The sequence below is a fragment of the Pteropus vampyrus genome, unplaced genomic scaffold (genome assembly GCF_000151845.1).
Source record: "Pteropus vampyrus isolate Shadow unplaced genomic scaffold, Pvam_2.0 Scaffold28, whole genome shotgun sequence".
NCBI lineage: Eukaryota > Metazoa > Chordata > Mammalia > Chiroptera > Pteropodidae > Pteropus > Pteropus vampyrus.
In genome coordinates this window covers 2,380,578-2,397,240 of record NW_011888809.1, presented here as the reverse complement: position 1 = coordinate 2,397,240, position 16,663 = coordinate 2,380,578, and the positions used below count along the sequence as shown (strand labels likewise).

Sequence of the window (16,663 nt, the reverse complement as noted above, 5' to 3'; positions counted from 1 at the left end):
AATAGATGCCCTTTGTCCATTTAAACAATTCAGTCCTTTTACCCTTCGAGTTGATTTTGGGTTATAGTTACACATAAAACAATTAGTCCATGTTTTTCCATTTGGCCTGTGCCTAAATTATAAACAAAATTATAGCTATCTCCTCCAAGCTGCCAAGCTATGATGAATGTGGAAATAACCATACTATTTCCATGCCATGGGAGCTCATGATTATAAGACTAACCATTAAGTATTTTATTTACAGCAAAGATATGCTATGAGCTTAGGTCCAAAATATACACAGACACTTATTAACTAAACAGAGAGACTACATAAATACAATCTGACATACGTAACAACCAACACCACTACCCAAGCAGCTTGCTCTCAAGTTTTTAACATTGTGCTGTAATCTGAATGGCCATTTCCTGAATAGACCTCTGTTCAAAGGACAAGGGTACAAAGGAGTTTTGTTAACTGTAAAGTAAGTATTATTCAAATGTACTGGTGTGGTTAATATTACAGCAGCTTTTAATGTAAGCATTTTATTCATTCAAATATGATGAACTTTGATTTCCTTATCTGCAAAATGGAGATACCTCCTTCACTGAGTTGTTATGAAGATTTCATCATTAATAGACATTCAATAAATGACACCAAGTTCCCCTGATGGCTAAGCACTGGACTGGACACTGAAGGCATTAAGAATACAAAAAAAGTCCCTGCTTAGTCCCTGCTCTCAAAAAGCTCACCGACCACCAAACAATTCTTGATAAGTTTCAAATGTTGGGTTTTTTTTTTTCTGGTATCAAACAGGAGAGGAAAGTCCAAGAGAAAACACTGATATGTTTTACAAAAAGCTACAAGTTTACTAACATAACATATTCTAACATGTATCAAAGTTTCAAGCAGGACATTCTGCATTTCTAATAAGAAATCACAGTACTCAATATTAATTAAAAACTGAAAAACGGGGTGGTGGTGATTCATGGGTTTCAGTCCAAAATGAAAACATAGAAAATGTTTACTTTGGTGGATCTGTGTTGATGCCATACTTCTCCTTGAGAAGCTTCAACTGTTCTTCCTTTTTCTTTGTGTCCATCTTCTGAAATGCCTGAAAGTATGATAGGCACCAAAGGCAACAGTTACCAATCTACAGTCAAATGTATTAGCAATAGCCAATAGCATTAGCCAGATAAAGAACTCAGAGTACGTATCTCCCCTAACCATGCAGTTCTGCACTAATTCTTACATGTGCAACCCACGCCATGGAAATCATGGCTATACTTACCCTGTTGGCATTATAGTACAAAACCACCAGGTATCTGTTACAAACATTGAATCCTGACAGGTGATCACAAGCATTCTTGGCATCAAAGATGTCTTCATAGACCACATAAGCTGTTCCTCTGGTTTCAGGTGTATTCCCCCTGCAGAGTTGAATCACATTTAATTAAGTACACATTTACCTAAAAACCATTAGAGGAAATAAACATTATAGATAGGTATGTTGGATAAGCCTGCGATTTCTTGAATTAGGTAATTTTGTTTTTCAGTAAAATAGCTACAGGTTAAACTTACTGTTACATTAAGAATACTAATATAGCTACAAAATCAAACAGCAAAGAACTAGTTTGAAATTTTGTCAGTCTTTATGTTCCAGTCTTTCCTACCTTTCATAATAAGAACCAATTTTCAGTCTTTCTGGAAAGTACAATACTGAAGGTTGACGGCTCCTATTAGTCAGCAGTATTTAAAATGTTTTATTTATTTATTTATTTTTTTACAGCAGAAAAAAGCTTTATTAGAAGGGAAAGTATACTTCTAGACATGGAAGTGGGCCTGAGCAAGAGAAGTGTGGCTCAAAAGGCCTAGAGTGATTTTGTTTTTGTTTTTCCTGTGCATTTATGCAACAGAACCAATACTTTTTTACCATACTATCACCTGGAAATTAGTCCCTTATTTCTAAAGATTTAGATCCCTCCACCCTAATTTAATTACAGTTTCAATTCTTAAAATGATCTCCATCAATGTAGGAAATACATTTCTGGGCAATATTTTATTAAGGTTTATTAAATCTATAAAAATAAAACTTATTTTGTTGTCTGTGGGGGATTGGGGTGGTTGGGAGGAAAGCTCCTACTAAGAAGATGGCAAAATTCTAAATGGGGTTATATATATAAGAAAACAGTCAACCATCATCCTTTATGACCAGAAAAGGATGTCTCCCAATGTAATGTTGTTTCTTCTACTTTTCTTATAAATTCTTTACCTTTTTAGACTGCAATATAGTCAGCACCTTACATTCATTTTTAATTTTTAATATAATCTGCACTGTCATACATTAATAATCCCCTTTGGCTGGGAAAAAGGGCTGGGCTTCTGCAGATTTTGGAGTGGAAGTATGCTTATGGGTGGGATTATCTACCAGCCAGAGCAGGATGCTGGAAGGCAGCTGGAAGGGGAAGCTGAACCTTGCTCAGGGATATAATGTTGCTTCTTATGTACGTGTTCCTTGCCACCTCCACTCCTCACCTCACCAGCTTCTGTCAGGGAAGGAGGTAGGGAAGTGTGAGGAACAACACACTGCAGGCAGCAGATGGTCATGTGCTTGTTAGTGAGGACAGTGGACAGAAATCCTACTCAGTTTATCCTCCGGTGTGATAAAGATGGACCCTTTGCCTCCATCTGTGTCTGAGCCACTCAGTGCAACTGAGGAACCAGGTTTAAGACTGTGGTCTGCCACAATTCCTGCACAGGGTCAAAGAAAGGGAGCGGGCCATGAGAAGGGGAGGACCTACCTAGATCTGATCTTGTGCTTCCTGTAAAGGGGATGGGACAGGTCTAGAGTGCAGGGGCGCTGGAGGGTGCCAGTGTCACTGAATGCGCTCGCTTTGTCAGGTTGCATGGGTCTGATGAGTGATTTTATAATACTCTTTACTCTCTGGGAAGTCTAACAACTTTAGGACTTTTGACTTAATTGTTTTCAAGAATGCATCAAATATAAAAACTAGGGACTGCCCAAAGGAAAACACATTGCCCCAAAGATTTCCCCAAAAAGTTCATCTAATTCTTCCTTTGGAAAAACTAAAAAATTTTAAGATTTTATGTTCCTTAAAGGCAAACGTGGTTTTACATTTCATTTTACTCCCACAGTTCTAAGCAACCGGCAGTGGTAATAAGCATTTGAAGGGTAGAGATCACTTTCTGTCACACATCCCTTCTCCAAGAAGCTAATGAGAGAAAACAAGAGCATCTCCTCTTACATTTTCTTACAAAGACTAGGGATAGGCACTAATGCCATGTTAAAGTGCCTCCATCTTGAGTGTCCCAGCCTTAATTATCAACCCATTATCTTGAGAACCACATTATAATTTTAATTTTTAAAAGCATGTACTTGGTAGCTACTATATGTTAGGCACTGAACCAACATTATTTTTTTGATTGGTGGTAAAAGCTAAGCAGGAATAAGGAAACCTAATCATGTAACTTAATCTCTCTGAGCTTTAGTTGCTTCATGTGTCAAAAAATGACATCGGACTCTATCACCTGCCCTACCATACATGTGGTTTTAATAATCAAGAGGTAACAAGCATGAAAAGGCTTTAAAAAGTTCAAAGTACTAAATGTCTGCTACATGCCAGATAAGGTGACTAATCATCCCAGTTTGCCTAAGACTGTCCAGGTTTCAGTACTGAAAGTCCACATCCCAGAAAACCCCTGGGTCCTGGGCAAACTGGGAAGGTGGTGCTAGGTGCCAAGTATGCCATAAAGCATTAGCACAGCTATGGGACAGAAAAACATGTTTCTCAATCTATAATTTAGACCCAAGTTCCCGCACACCAAACTTTTCTAACTTTGCTGATTGTACACCATGAATAAATTTTTTAATGCCTTCATAAATTAATCACAGCCACACTACTGTCTTGTATATTATTCACTTATTTATATATACTGGATGGTTAACATGTATCAGGCACAACAAGAGTTGTCAACACAAAGTGAAAGGAATATGTGGTACCGCTCTGAAGGAGCTTGGAGGCTGGCAGGAGAGACAAATGAGTACACAGACAACAGCAAAACCATGTGTTAAGTAAGAAGAGATGTTCGTAGAAGGTGCTGTGGGAGCAGAGAGAAGGGTGGCTCATGCACACTGGGAAGGAAACACACGGCAAAGTGCTGTCACAGGCACTATCTAATTTGATCCTCGCTATAATTCTTTTAAAAGGGCAGGTTAGAGAAATTGTATTTCACAGATAATTGAGGCTCAGAGGGGTTAAATATTTGCTCGGTTTCACACGAGTACCAAGTACCCGGTTAGTATTTGAACCTAGGTCTTACAATCAATTCAATAAATTTATCATGCTGCCTCCATGTTAAAAGTTGAAAGGCACCATCCACTCAGATTATTTCATGTGAATAAACAGAAAACCAAAAAGGCAGGCAAACTGTCCAAGGACACATGGGTAGTAACAGGGCCTAAAGCAGAATCCTATCTCCTGATCTCCAAGTCAGGGGGTCTTCTGTATACCATTCTTCCATGTCTAGAACAGGGTTTCTTAACCTAGAGTCCCAGGTACCCACTAAAATCATATGCAAAATATTATGTGTATTCTTCTGTGGAAAGGGTCCGAAGCTTTTATCAACTACTCAAAGGATTGAGACTTCTTAAAAAGAACAGCTGGTCTACAACCACTACATTTTCATCCCCATTTGAGTACCAATGATATCATATTTCTTTCTTTCTTTCATGCCTACAGCACCTGATCTTCCTACGTGGTCTCCCACCCAAGTATTAACCAGGCCTGACTCTCCTTAGCTTCCAAGATCAGATGAGATCGGGTGTGTTCAGGGTGGCATGGCCGTAGACAATGATGACATATTTCTAGATCTTAGGTCACTTCCTAGAGGGGCAGTGATCATTTAAAAGAAGGGTCCTCAATATCTCACAGAGTTGTAAAAGCTAAGAAAGAGCGCTCATGTCATAAAAGAAAATTTATTAAAAAAGAGATATTCCAACTAAAAATAAAAACCTTAGAAATCCTTTCAGATGGACTTTTAGGTAATTGGCCCATTTATACTAGTTAGAGAGCAACTGTGGTACTGTGTACTGTAGAGATTCAATTTAGAACCAGAGGGTTTTATCACTAAATAGCTGTGTACAGCTAGAAAGGTACTTCTACGCTCTGGGCCTTGACAGTCTCGCCTGTAAAACAGACATAGTGCCACCTCCACACAGGGCTGAATGACAGTGATGCAAATAAAAGCGCCTATTACAACAAATGGCATTTAGTAGGTGTTCAATAAACACTACTTAAAGGTATGATCCCTTCAATTTAAATGAAATTTGGATTATAGATTAAAACATGAATTTACGTTCTGATTATTTTCCCTTATACTTTTAAATCTTCCATAGAAAGTGCCAATTAAAAAAGAATCAGTTACTTTTATATCACCTTACTTAGTTAATTCAGAAATTCTGGGGTCAGAAGAGAGTGAAGGCTTTTCAGAAAATTAGGGTTAATGCATATAAAAAACATGGTATTTTACAACTAAAAGATATACAATAAATATTAGTTCCTTTTTCCCATCCAATCCCCTCAAACATTTCATTACTACTTCATGCTTTCTCTAATTTCACAACTACCTGGCTCTCACTGAGCTGGATCATGAGTGTCTCAGTATTTATTTTTCCCTTACAAGAAAAAAATCTCATCTCTCTAATTTCAATCTATTAGTCTCTAGGCTCTTAGGCCTTGCTGTTGGCTATAATTCCAAGATTACAGATTGCGCAATCATTTTCTTGAAATGACATTTCAAAAGTCTCAGTAAGACTCACACTCTGATTTGACGAATAGGTCCATATTTCCCAAATATATCATACATTTCTTCAGCTGTGATTTTGTAGGGCAAATTTCTTATATACAAAATCCGATTTACTTCAGGTGGAAGGCGAATCTGAAATGAGAAGTATATACTGTCATTATAATCAGGAGAAAGAGTGCTACGGTTTAAAAAATTCTCATAATAAATAATAAATTCTCACAATAAAAAAATGATACACAAAAAACCCAAGAACAAGAATTATATTTGAATATCATGGAAAATAGCATGCTATTGGAAAAGCAACTAGGCACTGGTTTTAGGGAAAATTATTAATAAGAACTAGTAAGGGGCTACTACAAAACCCAGGCTTTCAATTACTACATTTAAACAAGGATTTCGAATTTCATTAAAAAGTCTTCAATGCTTCAGGCATGTGTGGAAAAGAATAAAGGGAACTGTTCCTGTTTGCTAGACAATAAAACTCTCACTGATGACCTTTCTCTGATGGTCTCTTCAGGAACTTGTTATATCAATGATCTCTTCTCTCTTTTAAATTTACAGCCACTCCTTCGATAATGGTTTCTTTTATTCCTCAGGTTGCTCAGCACACTTGCTTATGTACTGCCAGTCATTACACAAAACAAAATACTTATTTGGATCCCTTTTCATTAATTCAACAAACATTTACTAAGCACTTCTTTATGCAGACACCAGGCTAGGAAGTATTAGGATTACATGGTGAAGGAACAAACACAAGGTTTCTGCCTTTCCTTGTCAGCTGTTTATCCTTTCTTGCTTTTTTTTCTTTCAGTCAAGCCACTGGAAAGAGGAAGTCTGTACTCACAGCCTCATATTCTTTACTTCACTGACACCAATCTACCACAGTCTAGCTCTGACCTCAGCACTCTGATGACAAAGTGCTTTTACACACTAAGATCTTTTACTTGCAGTGTTCAATCCTCATCATACTTAACTTTGAGCCTCTGACACTGTTGAACCTTCTTCACTATTCTTGACACTATTTCCTTGGCTTTCTCCCAACTCTCAGGCTAGTTCTTCTCAGTCTTCTTTGCCATTAAAATATGCTCTGAGTTTTATCTCCAGACTTCTTTTTTTACCCCTTTGTATGCCCCCCTTAACTCAACACTCTTTGGTCTCTCAACCACACACACTTTCCACATTGCGTTGATGACTTTCAGATAGGTATCTCCCACCAGATTTCAGTCGTGTTCCTTAGTAACACATTCAGTTACATAAAAGACATTAATTTGTTTAATAACTATTTATTACTGGGAACTATTTCAGGCATTACACTAAGTGTTGTATGTATGGAAGAATAAGATATTTATTCCATGCCTTCAAACTAGTAGTGGTGACAAATGGTAAACAAATTAAGTACAATAAAGTTTCAGACTTTAAAATTCAAGGATAAATTTTTTTTCAAGGATAAATTTAAATAGATGATCAACACTGTCAGACAATCACCGTATACTTCTCTAGCAAATTTCCTTTCTCCCTCTGCAAGACACTATATCACACTTTCTCTTTTCACCTCATACCTTACCACAACCACTCCCTCTAACACCTGAGTTGGGCTGTAGTCTCTTTTCTGTCTCTCCTAAGAGATGACCTTGGCTCTCGCTTATTGAAGGAAACAGATACAACCAAATGGTAAGTACCTTATATTCGTATTACTAAATCCACCAATCCACTATGCCAATCCTAAATCACTCCTGAACTTAACCCATTCTTCTCCTACATCATCAGTTTTTCCCACGTACTGGATCGTTCCCACTGGGATACAAATACGTCACATATCTTAAAAAAGAAAGAAGTCGGTTACCATCCAATTTCTCTTCTTCCTATTTACGTGAAAACTTGTGGAAAGAACTATCTCTATTTTCTCAACTTCCACCCTCTTTTCATCCCAAGACAACCAAGTTTTCATCCACTGAAATATCATCGAGGTTACCAAAAACCTCCATCTCACCATGTCCAATTATCTGTCTTCATCTTACTATACCTCTCAGCATCTTAAGAGTTGACCATTCGCTTAAGACGATTTTTTTAGGTTTCCATAACACCCCACTAACATAAGGACGTAAGCAGTAGCTTTTTTTTTTTTTTTACTCATACTTGCTGTATCTCCAATACCTAGACTAGTATCTGGTACGTAGCAGGTGTTCAATAAACATATTTGATGAATTGATTTCCCATTCACAAGACTGCTACACATAGGTGCTCAAAAATATTGCTGGGAAACATTAAAGAAACATCCAGAAAGCTCCACGATGTACAGACTCCCAGGCTCTAGTTGCCTGTTGACCATTATTTATTCAGGACTCATCTCTGCTACCGACTTTTAGGCCGAGAAGATCATGAAGCCAGGTTCTAGATGCAGGTGAAGCAACAAAGGCTGTAAGGTTAACGCTATCCCTGACACTAGGATAAGAGACTGAAGAAACTCAAAAGGGGTGGCGGCGGAAATGTGACTCAAAGAGCATATTCCTAAGGACCGGACCAGGATGAAATCTGACACTTCAGTAACGTCTAGGCTTCCCCGCTGTGGGGACGGAGGAGGGCCAAGAATGCTCTGATCCACGCCGCTGAGAAAGGCCAGCAAAGTCCTCCTCCTCGGGAGCAGTCCCCGATACTCACGTTCGCCCGCTTGGCCGCTTGCATCGCCATCCTGGCGGGCTGATGAGGTTACCACAGCAAACGCTAGAATTTCCCCGCGCTCGGCCGGAGCTCGCTCAGCTTCGAGGGCACCACGGCGTCAAAGGCAGGACATCAACATCCAAGATCCGCCGGAAGCTGTGATAACGCCGAAATAACGCCGCTCACGTCGACACGTGATGACGTATCCCCCGTCCCCAAAAGACTCCGGGGCCAAACCAGCCCGAGTTAGTTAAGACGCCGGAAGGTTGAAAGGCGAGTGTCCCCGATGCTTCCGGGCTCTGGACCGAAAGGGGCCGGGCCTGGGTTTAGAAGGGGCGGTGTTCCGGTGGGGGCGGCCCTGAGCGGGGGAAGCTGGCCGGAGGGGCGGGCTGCTCTCAGGTAGGTCCCGGAAGGGGGCGGGCCCTGGTGTGGGTACCTTTGCTGCTCCCCGCGTGCCGCGTGTGCCGGGGCGCGTGGGGGCGCCTGGGCCTGGGGTAGCTCGCCAGGCGTACCCTACAGGGCTCTGCCTCCGTCCCCGGAACCCTGGCGTAGCCTCTGAAGGCTGAGCATCTGCTGATCCGGCTCTCCTGTAATCCCTGCTGCGACGCGGGTCGCGACACCCACGTCATTCCCGCCCCGCGGCCTCAGCCAGTGCTCTGGGGCCGCGCGTACTAACCCGGCCGCCCTTTGAGTGCACGCTCTTTATTTCCTTAGACCGACTTTACATGGATCAGTTGACGAGGTCGGGGGAGGGCCAGTGGGTTACCGACAGGCCTGCAGTAGCAGCCGCTGTCTTGCCTATGTAGTGAATTTTCAACAGGTTTGCTCTGGGAAGACCAGAGGTAGCCGTGTCCTGTACTGCCCTCTCTTTCATTGGGGCAACTCCAGGACGATTTTGCCCACGTTCTTGTTAGCCTCCATGTATTCATGGGCCTCTTGGATTTCAGTCACGGGGTAGACTCTGTCCAGAACTGGCATCAGACGTTGGGGACCCTCCGTGGAGAAGTGGGGCAGAATCTGTTCCGTGAAGGCCTTCACCAGCATTTCCTTGTACTAAGATAAGGAAAAGGAGACCATCAGTCTAGACAAGGCCTTACCTTGCTACTCCCCATCCTGCTTAGCCCTTGTACTCTCTCTGAAATATGTACACATCTGAAAAAAGTACTCAAGAGTACTTAAACCCTCCACTACCAGCATTATGTGCATGCCCCCAAATGAGTAACCTCTGTTCTGTACCAGATAAAGACTGAAGGCTGGAGTACAATATTACTGACAGCCTAAGGGCTGTTCTTAAATAAAGGCTTTAAGCAGGAGCCAGCCACAGGCAGGTATCACGTAGGCTCACTCAGTTCAAAAGGCATGCTTAAGGTCTGCTTTCCCCCAGCAGGTGTGAAACCCTATACTGGGAAACATTCTCAAAGCTGCCACCTGCTAGAATGCTACACGGAGAAGATTTCAGGTTGAATAATAAGAGGCTTTCTTAACATAGTGAGAAGAGTCCTCCTGCGTTTCAAAACAAAGTCTTGGAACTGTTAGAAGTATTTCCTAATGTGGTCATTCTGTTAGAAAGACTCCCCGGGTCTCATAGTGTTAGCTACACTTTTCCCAAGATTTCGGGCTTCTATAGACCAATTTTAATTAGTTCTGTGAAACTGAGTTAACTACCCAGGAGGGCAGGTTTCTACACAGGCTCCCTAACTTAAGATGTGACAAATCTTCCTTTCTTTGGGGTTATGGGAATGAATCACATTTTTCTGGGTAATAGTTATCTTTTCATTCATCGCTCACCTTTTTGTCTCTAGATCTCAGCAAACTGGTGATCAGACTTCCTCGTTTTAAACGTAGCTTTGAAAACAGAGGCCCATTGACATCAGCTCCTCCCATCAAACCGTAGAGAACCCAGCGACCATCAAGAGCCAGGCAGTTGACATTTTTCTCCCAGTAGGATCCTCCTATGCAGTCTAGAATAAGGTTGACTCCAGCACCTTCCACATGAAACACAATTTGTAATACTAATCAGACACAGAAAGCTTGGTGCAAAATAAGATTTTGTAGATACATGGGTATAAATAAATACAGGTACAAGTGGTAAATCTATAGATTGGAACTAGAAACACTGCTCACAGAAACATTGTAAATGGAGTCTAGGTAGCTGAACCCTACCATACATGTGTAATATAGTTCATCTTTCATGATCTCTAGCCACAGCATGTGGAAAATGAGGCAACACTATGATCTGGTATCTTCCTTGACCTTCACATTAGTAGAGAACCCACTGGCACCTGTACAGGAGTGAGAACAGGGGAGGTCCACCCCAGGCTACAAGGCAGGCTGGTAGTTCACATCCAAGTTATGAAGTGTTTGCATTGGATTGTTTGAACTGTAGCTTTGCTAGTTTTGGTTTCATCTCTCCTTTTCTACTCATGTGGAAAAATGGAAAGGGAGCCAATAATACTCAGATTGGGCTTTGGAATACAGGGGCTCATCCATTTAGGAAGTTACCACCCCAATCCTACTATGTCCAGCTCCAAAATGATCTCTGCCCCATGTCTCCTGTTAACCCAGTGTGGACTGGCTGGTTGGGAATAAGAGGTCCTGGATAATTCCTGGCCAACTCTGTGTGATTATCTAGTTTCTAAAATGTGTATGAATAAGAAAAAATTTAAAGAAAAAATGTGTATGAATCATATCACAATACACATGGAAACCATCTTAGTCCTAATACTGCCTGCCTGTCTCCAAAAATCAAAAGCCAGAGTACTAGAATTTGGCCAGGTCAGCTGTTGTACATTTAGCAGAGGTAAGACAGATCTAGAGCACTGGTAATCTTGGGGCTCCCAGGATTTTATTTAATCATCTCTGAAATTCCTGCTGAGCTGCATAAGTTGTTGTTTACCTTTGGTGAATTTCAGTGTTGCTTCAGAAAAATCCTCTTCTTTGTAATTGAATCCAGCAGCTGCTCCAAGTTTTTCTGCCATCTGAAGCTTGTACTGGGAGCCAGCTGTGACCAGAGGAATAGCTCCAGCCATCCGGGTGAGTTGGATGGCAGCTGTGCCCACCCCACTGGATCCTGCATGGATTAGTACAGAGTCTCCAGCCTGAATGTTTCCTGTGCCAGAAAGGATAGGAACCAGTCACTTTGAAACCACTACACATTCTCCATGTTAGCATATTCTACCATGATCACCTGGCCCAAGGGCCACCAAATGTCAAATTGCTTGCTCTCTTAAGAGAACATATTGACAGTTCTTTTTTGTCTTATTGCCTCTGGTCAAAGTGGGGAACACATTTTTGAAACAGAATTACTAGCAGCCACATCTGTTATCTATGTTTTACCTAAGAAATAATGCCAAAATGCACATCTCTGATCTATATCTGAATAAGTAGGAATAACCACCATTCCCACTGTCACCACCGTAAGCTAGTCCCTCCAGTCTGAAACTGGCCTTCAGCTGGTCTCACTAATCCAGGCACCATACACAGCCACTAGGATCCTTTTCCTAAAATGGAGCTTTCATTATGTTATTTTCCTCAACATACAATGTGGCTCTCGATTGGCTTTTGAATCAAGTCCATACAGCCTGCTATTCAAGGCCACCACAATCTAGTCCCAACCTCATTTTTCACAAATGATAACTGTCATCCTTCACTTCTGAGCTGAGCAGCCAAATCTCACCTTTCTTTCTCACTAAGAAAAAGACCTCCCTCTTAGGCCTTTGTGGCCAGCCTTCTGTTCATCCCAACTCGACCCACCCTTCAAGTCCTCTTCTAGAAAGCCTTCTCTGACCACCTTTGTCTACACCAACTTTTCCCATATTGAGCTTCTATTGTAGTTAGAGACAGGGCCACCCTTCCGAACTCAGTGATTACACTGAGCTCCCTAAAGGCAAAGACCTAATCTTCTTAGACTCCCTCACATGACTTTTGGCTGGCCTCACTGGGGTTGGGGAGGAATAAAAGAGTTGGTTGAATGGCCCCTTGTGTTGCCCCAGGGCTCCCAGAGGAAAGCTCAACATGACTTTGAGAAGCTGGGACAACTGGTGGGCCTACAGTGTGACGATGCTCACAAGCCTTCTAGCCAGTGCTTTCCAGGCCTTCCGATAACCATGATTTTCAGTGTCAACATCAAGCCATTGCTAACATGGAATGAGGACCTTACACTACTGGTGGTACAGCTGGGTGAGGTCCTGGGGTTGAGTGTGGCTCAGTGGCCAGGACAAAGCTGCCTTGTAGGACTACTGGGTTTTGAGGTAGCTTAGGAAGGAATTGAGCCACATCACATGGAATGAGCATGGGGCGGGGTGGGGGGTGGGAGAGCGGGTACCTCACCCAAGAGATGTAACAGCTGGAAGGCGGTGAGCCAGGCCTCTGGGATGGCGGCAGCCTGGGGCAGGGTCAGTCCTGCTGGGATGGGCAGGAGGAGCTCTTCGGGGACAGTAACATATTGAGCCTGACCCCCACCGGACAGCAGAGCCATGGCTAGGTCCCCGACCTTCCAGTGCCCGTGGCAGCCAGGCCCCAGCTCTGCCACGTGTCCGGACGCCTCGAGTCCCAAAATGCTGCTGGCTCCTGGGGGTGGGGCATATCGGCCTTGTCTCTGCAGAGAGCAGTACACTAAATGGTGAGTGTGATCAGAAATCTGTGTCACCATCCCTGCCCCTCTTCCAAGAGTCCTTTTTTTTCTGACAAAAAATTTAGGATAAAGTCAGGTTTTTTAAGTCAGGGAAACAGAGAGAAGAGGTAATTTGTTTCATGTAAATAGAGATGGTAGGTCATATAATCAGTAGACGTTGTAACTAGTAAGGTCCTGCGCTATTTCCCTCATCTAAATCCCTTGTTTTACAAATGGGAGAAACAGGCCTGGACAGGGAAATGCCTTGTCCAAAGTCGCAAAGTAAATTAGTGGCAGGACTAATAACAGAACCATGGACTCCTTAATGATAGTTTACATCTATCAATTGCCAGGCTCTGTAGTCACCCATCAGAATCCTCGGGAGCCGAATCCAGGCCTTTAGACCAGAGAGACTGAACCAGGAATATGCATGAGAACCATTTAAGGGCTTTTTCAAACTACACATGCTTTGGTCCAGGTCATGTTTATTTTGAAAAAGTGCTCCAGGTGATTTTGGTGTGATTTCTCAAGCATCCCAACCAACTCAGCTGGTCCAGGTTAGCTCTTCAAATAGCAGACAAGAAAATTAAGAGTACTGCTTCCCCGCCGGCCCAGTGACCCTCAGAGTGGAGAGAGTGCAGACTTTGGAGCCACAGAGACCTCAGTTTGAATCACGGCTCCCCACCCACCGCCCCACCCCCATTACTAGGATTGTGATCTTGGATGTACTGTTTAACTTGTCTGACTCTCAGTTTCTTTATCGGTGGAATACAAACGGTGAACATGGTCGCCAGCGGAGTAAATGAGAGAGCATGGCCTAACACCCATACTCCCCTAACAAACGGTAAATCCCTTCTTATCTTCTTACCTGAGCGGACTACGGATTGACTCAGGGTGGATTAGGCTTCGCAACTACAGTACTCTTGTATTTTGTGTACGTAAAGGACACTAAAGGGCTCTATGTCTTGGAACTCCCAGCATACACTGCACACACATCATGACGAGTGTTACAGGCTGAGCCCTAAGTCATTCCTTCATTTGTCTGGTGGATGTTTGTTGTAGACTCTGGAGTCCCGCCCTGCCGCAGCAGCTGCCTGACCCCTGGATACCTGGAGTAAGTCAGCCCGGTTCAGGGCGCTGGCCGCCACCCTCAGGAGGACTTCCCCCTCTCCTGGGCTCGGTTTGGCCACTTCCTTCAGGTAGAGGTTTTCCGGTCCTCCCGGCTGGTCAAAGTACACAGCTAACATGCTTCCTGAGGACACAAGGCACAGCAAGGGAGGAGGGAGCCAGAGCGGCTTCGAGACACACAGCGCCCAAGCTGACGCTGCAGCGCCCCCTGCCGGCCAGCGACCTCCCTCTGCGGGACTCCGCGAGGTCTGGCCCCTGGCCCCTGGCCCCTGCCGGCGTCCTCCGAGGTCCCTGCCGCCTCCAGGCGGACCACGCACCGAGGACATAGATGGGGAGTGGGAGAAGTCAACATGGCCGGACTGGGTTTGATGAAGCAGAGCGGGAAAACACTGAAAAGCGTGAGGCAAATTCCATTCCCTCTGAGTTGGATTGCCCCGGCCGGCCCGGGTCACTGGCGCCCGAGTGAGTTACTCACCTATTCAGGGACGGGCAACTCGGTTGCTCCAGGAGGCTCTGCGCGGTCTTGCGGTACCTGCCGGCCCTTGGGACTGCCTTGGCCGCGACTTACTAGTCGTCTAGAATCTGGGCAGAGCAAGGGGTGGGGCTGACCAGAACCAACCCGCCCCTCTCTTCTTTTTCCTCCTTCCCGTTTTAAAATGTAAAGCTAGTGACAGCGAATCGGATTTCCTTCTCCTTTGAGCCTCGGGAAACTAGTTTTTCTCTCGGTTTGGCAGGAAATGCTGTTCCATCTCTCTCTGTAAGAAGAGAAAACTTACTTCTCTCTAGGGAACTAGACCCGAACTCGGTTCATTTCCCAGTCAGGTCATGCTTTTAGCCCATTTACGCGGTAGATCTGGCATCCTGCCCTTCCTGTGGGCAGGCATCTCGAGTAGCGTGGGCAAGCAGGGTGCTGCTGAGAGAAAAGAGAGGAGAAGCAATAGGAAAAAAAGAGGAAGGTAAAAGCAGTCCTGGGGTTCTTATAACTTATCCTCCTGACTTTCCTGGTGATGAGGAAGCGGATCCTGGAAGATGCTGCCCAACGAGGCAATTTAGACTGGTTAAAAGCTGTATAAATAGGCTACATCAAGGTTTCTCAGTCTCGGCACTATTGACATTTTGCACTAGACAATTCTTTGCTGTAAAAGACTGCCCTGTGCATTGTGGGATGTTCAGTAGCATCCCTGTCTCCACAACACTGGATATCAGCAGCACCCTCCTCCAGTCGTGACAGTACAAAATGTCTCCAGACCTTGCCAGATATCCCCGGGGGGGGGGGGTGATACACACATATGCACACCTGTACACTTTTTGTAGTGTTGCATACTTTACTATGTGTGTTCCCTTGATATTCAAACACTTTACTTAAAAGGAGCTGAGATATAGAAAGATTTTATTTTAAGGGGCACATATCTAGTGAGTGGCAGAGCCAGGAATCAAACTTATACCTCCTAGGTCCTGGTCCAGGGCTCTTTTTACCATAGCAAGCTTCCTGTGTAACAGTCTCTATTATTTGCAAAACCCCCTTTTTCTTTTTATTTACATCTTACAAGACAGTTACCCAAATTATTTTTATAAGGTCTTCTATTTTACAAAAACGCCTGTCAGTCACTGTTCTTCCCCTTGCCATCTATATCAAAACCATCATTGTAAAGGAAGGAACAGAAGCCAGTGTATTCAGAGAGAAGGTCCATGTGAGGCCTTTTCTGGAACCTCTGTGATAAATATTTCTTGCTACTTTTGTGGGTGACTAATGCCTCAGAAGGACCATGTCCTAGGGAGAACAGGAAACTTCTGTTGCTGGCTTCCTGATAATTAAGGAATAAGATCCAAACTCAGTAGTCTGGCACTTAAGGTCATATTCTTTCTTCTGTCTAGAGAAAACCTACCCATCCTTCGGGGCCCTGTTATTCATCTCCTCCAAGGATTCTCCAGAGGGCATCTTCTCACCCACTCTTTGGTCTGGATAAGCATCTGAAGAACAATATCAGAGCTTCTAGAAAAGGGATGGAATATAGTGGACCCCAGGAAAAAGCTTGACTTGTAGAGATTTATAGGAAGGTGACTATCTCATGGGAGTATGCCAGGACTCTAGTCCACAAGAGGCTCAGATGGAGCTTAATGGGTGGGCTGAGCCCCCCTTGCTCCTGAGAATGGGCAAGTACAGAGAGTCCAAAGAGCAGGAAGTCCTCTTGCCACATTTTACAACCCCAGCCTACAAAGGCAGAGACCACATTCCCTTTCACTATCCGTGGGCCTGCAGTAGTAATTTAGGGTATTCCAACAGTCAGAAAATAACTTATCTAATGTGAGCCAGAAGCCAGAGTCAAGATCTGCCAGAATGGATGGAATATGTGCCCAGCAAAATAGAGCAACTGGGGGAAACAGATGAAAACTTGAATAAAAAAATAAAAGCAGATGAGAAGATTCAGTACCCCCCAAAATATTTCTAGAATGAAAAAA

The 16,663-nt window shown here is 43.4% G+C and overlaps 3 protein-coding genes and 1 pseudogene across 3 annotated transcripts in view; 1 reads left to right on the top strand and 3 right to left on the bottom strand.

Annotated features, from left to right (window-relative positions):
• Window positions 1-210: 210 nt before the first annotated feature.
• SF3B6 (splicing factor 3b subunit 6) lies at window positions 211-8,740 on the bottom strand. Its single transcript, XM_011356572.2, has 4 exons — window positions 8,464-8,740; window positions 5,819-5,937; window positions 1,271-1,409; window positions 211-1,093 (listed from the first exon to the last, which is right to left on the bottom strand). Exons 1-4 carry the CDS (start codon window positions 8,491-8,493, stop codon window positions 1,004-1,006), a joined length of 378 nt encoding a protein of 125 aa, XP_011354874.1. The 5' UTR covers window positions 8,494-8,740; the 3' UTR covers window positions 211-1,003.
• On the bottom strand, window positions 4,731-4,849 carry LOC111737599 (annotated as a pseudogene).
• A 409-nt stretch (window positions 8,741-9,149) lies between the features above and the next one.
• On the bottom strand, window positions 9,150-15,045 carry TP53I3 (tumor protein p53 inducible protein 3). The gene is made up of 6 exons (XM_011356571.2): window positions 14,679-15,045; window positions 14,185-14,327; window positions 12,793-13,060; window positions 11,360-11,572; window positions 10,252-10,448; window positions 9,150-9,516 (listed from the first exon to the last, which is right to left on the bottom strand). The coding sequence occupies exons 2-6, from the start codon at window positions 14,320-14,322 to the stop codon at window positions 9,334-9,336; spliced, it is 999 nt and encodes a 332-aa protein (XP_011354873.1). The 5' UTR covers window positions 14,323-14,327; window positions 14,679-15,045; the 3' UTR covers window positions 9,150-9,333.
• Window positions 14,371-16,663, top strand: part of FAM228B (family with sequence similarity 228 member B) — a 28,691-nt gene continuing 26,398 nt past the window's right edge. The window contains exon 1 of the mRNA XM_023528539.1: window positions 14,371-14,601. The gene's annotated coding sequence lies outside the window, so the exon portion shown is untranslated. The remainder of the gene's footprint in view (window positions 14,602-16,663) is intronic.

Coding starts and splice junctions, on each gene's coding strand:
- SF3B6 (XM_011356572.2), bottom strand. CDS start 8,493: ATGGCGATGCAAGCGGCCAAGCGGGCGAAC. Junction 1,410..5,818: donor CCTATTCGTCAAATCAGAGT/GTGAGTCTTACT, acceptor TCAACTCTGCAG/GGGGAATACACCTGAAACCA. Junction 1,094..1,270: donor TGTACTATAATGCCAACAGG/GTAAGTATAGCC, acceptor TCATACTTTCAG/GCATTTCAGAAGATGGACAC.
- TP53I3 (XM_011356571.2), bottom strand. CDS start 14,322: ATGTTAGCTGTGTACTTTGACCAGCCGGGAGGACCGGAAAACCTCTAC. Junction 11,573..12,792: donor CCAGCTGTTACATCTCTTGG/GTGAGGTACCCG, acceptor TTTCTGGCACAG/GAAACATTCAGGCTGGAGAC. Junction 9,517..10,251: donor TGAGATCTAGAGACAAAAAG/GTGAGCGATGAA, acceptor TCCTTATCTTAG/TACAAGGAAATGCTGGTGAA.